This window comes from Penaeus vannamei, chromosome 8 (genome assembly GCF_042767895.1).
Source record: "Penaeus vannamei isolate JL-2024 chromosome 8, ASM4276789v1, whole genome shotgun sequence".
NCBI classification, from domain to species: Eukaryota; Metazoa; Arthropoda; class Malacostraca; order Decapoda; family Penaeidae; genus Penaeus; species Penaeus vannamei.
The window spans coordinates 12,146,467-12,148,966 of NC_091556.1; the positions used below are offsets into that span (position 1 = coordinate 12,146,467).

The window sequence follows — 2,500 nt, forward strand, 5'->3', positions numbered from 1 at the left end:
GGAAGAGGGAAAAAGAGAGGGGAGAGAGGGAGAAAGAGGGAGAGAGAGATAGGGGAAAGAGGGACAGAGAGAGAGAGAGAGGGATGAAAGAGGGACAGAGAGAGAGGGATGAAAGAGGGAAGGAGAGAGAGAAGGGGTGGAAAAGGGAGAGAGAGGAGGGAAAATAGGGAGAGAGAGAGAGGGAAAGAGGGGGAGAGAGAGAGAGAGCGGGAAAGAGGGAGAGAGAGAGAGAGAGAGAGAGCGGGAATGAGGGAGAGAGAGAGAGAGAGAGAGAGAGAGCGGGAATGAGGGAGAGAGAGAGAGAGAGAGAGAGAGAGAGAGAGAGAGAGAGAGAGAATGGGAAAAAAGGAGAGAGAGGGTGGGAAGAGGGAGGGAGAGAGAGAGAGACAGACAGACAGACAGACAGACAGACAGACAGACAGAGAGAGCCAAGGAGAGAGAGAGGGGGGGGGAGGTAGGAGAGAGAGAGAGAGAGAGGTGGGGGGGAGAGGGAGAGAGAGAGGGTGGGAAGAGAGAGAGACAGAGAGAGGGGGAAGAGAGACAGAGAGAGGGAGGGAGAGAGAGAGAAAGGGAGAGAGAGAGAGGGGGGGGCATGAAGAGAGAGACAGAGAGAGAGGGAGAGAGAGAGAGAGAGAGAGAGAGAGAGGGAGGGGGGCAGAGAGAGAGAGGGAGAGAGAAGTGGGAGAGGAAGAGAGATAGACAGACAGAGAGGGGGGCCAAGGAGAGAGAGAGAGGGGGGTAGGAGAGAGAGAGAGTGGGGGGGAGAGAAAGAGAGAGAGGGGGGAGAAACAGGGAGAGAGGGGGGAGAGGGAAAGAGAGAGAAAGGGGGGGACTGAGAGAGATAGAGAGAGGGAGAGGGACTGAGAGAAAGAGGGAGAGGGACTGAGAGGTAGAGGGAGAGGGACTGAGAGAGACGAAGAGGAAGAGCGAAACGAAGAGGGAGTGGGAGAGAGAGGGAGTGGAGAAGGCAGAGAGAGAGAGAGAATGTCAATGTCCAGACGTGTGTGAGTTAAAACTAACCTTTGGATATATGTTATTAAGGTTGTTGCTGGAAGCCTAATGTACTTATGTGAAGGTATGATGGCACACATGCACTGAATTCCTGAGCTAGTTAAAAGTGATACATTTAATTAATTGTTTTTCTTATATGAATAAATATATAGAAAGATGTATATCCAAAAGTCATTTTTTTAATTACATTATCTTCATCCATTAGGACTCAAAGCTGAAGCACATGGCTGAGTTGCAGCTGTCAGTGGTGTCTGATGCAGAGAGCAAACAGCAGATTATGGGTCAGATCAAGCAGTGGGAGGAGAATCTAGAACGTCTACATTGTGAACAATTCCGCCTGCGGTGCTACATGGCATCTCTACAAGCAGGAGAACTGCCAAATCCAAAGGTAAAACTTTTCTTCTGTGCAAAAACAAGGCAGCCTCTAAGTGGATTAAAACCACCAACTTGATTAGTAAAGTTAACAGGAAAATTTTAAAGAAGATATCAAATGAACTTAAAACAAACTTCCTTGGATGGCATATCACAAACTGCATTATGTATTGTTATCTTAAATCATGTTTTAACCTTTTTTGTCACTTTTCCAAAATTATTGTTCAAAAAAGTATTCCACAGATGTCATAAGAGCCCTGTATACTCATGCTAAGAATAACTTTGAAATTAACTTGTTTTTCTGAAAATAATGTTCATTCATAATGTAAAGCAGTTTATTTATGATCTCTGCAGACATAGACTGTCAGTGCTAAAACCTTATGTTTTCATTTCTATTCATTATTATAATTGTCAGGAAATGAATTTTACCATCTCTCTCAAAAACTTTTCAGGGACTCCTGACTCATGTGTCACGCACAACCAAGACAACTCTGAACCGTTTAGGTGTATTCACAGTGAGCAGCTTCCATGCATACATTTGTGCCCGTAGTCCTTCCCTGCTCAACAATCTCCTTGCAGGCAGAGGAGCAACTAAACGCAGGTATTTATATAGTCTGCTACATGGCATTTGTGAGTATATTGCATCTTGTTAAAGGGTATTCATGGATAACAGGGAAAACAATGATCACGAACTTTAAAAAGAAAGCTGTAACTTGATCTATTAGTCAGTATACTGTACAGTGACTAGCTGTAAAAAAAAAAAAAAAAAAAAAAAAAAAAAAAAAAAAAAAAAATATATATATATATATATATATATATATATAAAAATTAAAGTATGTAGATTATAAACCTAGTCTAGATGAATTTAACCAGATTGAAATGTAGAAAAAAGTGTAAATTTCATATTGGAAGGATTAAATGTCTTTACATTTGTAGTCGGTTCCTAATTTTATTATATTTTTTCTTCAATAGGAACAGTTTGGAGAATGCTGTGCAGCATGTATATAATTAAAAGTCATGTAAAGGGATTTTTAAAATCATTTTTGTCTTTATCATGGATTGACTAATTTTTTAAAGTTGTGAATATTCTCCATCTATATAATATTTAAATGATTTT

At 41.4% G+C, this 2,500-nt stretch overlaps 1 protein-coding gene across 2 annotated transcripts in view; it reads left to right on the top strand.

The window, feature by feature from the left end:
• The window catches only part of sif (still life), a gene marked incomplete at its 3' end in the record, with an annotated part of 557,800 nt that overhangs the window by 472,920 nt on the left and 82,380 nt on the right, over nt 1-2,500 (top strand). For both annotated transcript variants that reach the window (XM_070124351.1, XM_070124352.1), the window contains 2 exon segments: nt 1,217-1,399; nt 1,836-1,984. In XM_070124351.1, the coding sequence (XP_069980452.1) occupies nt 1,217-1,399; nt 1,836-1,984 (332 nt within the window).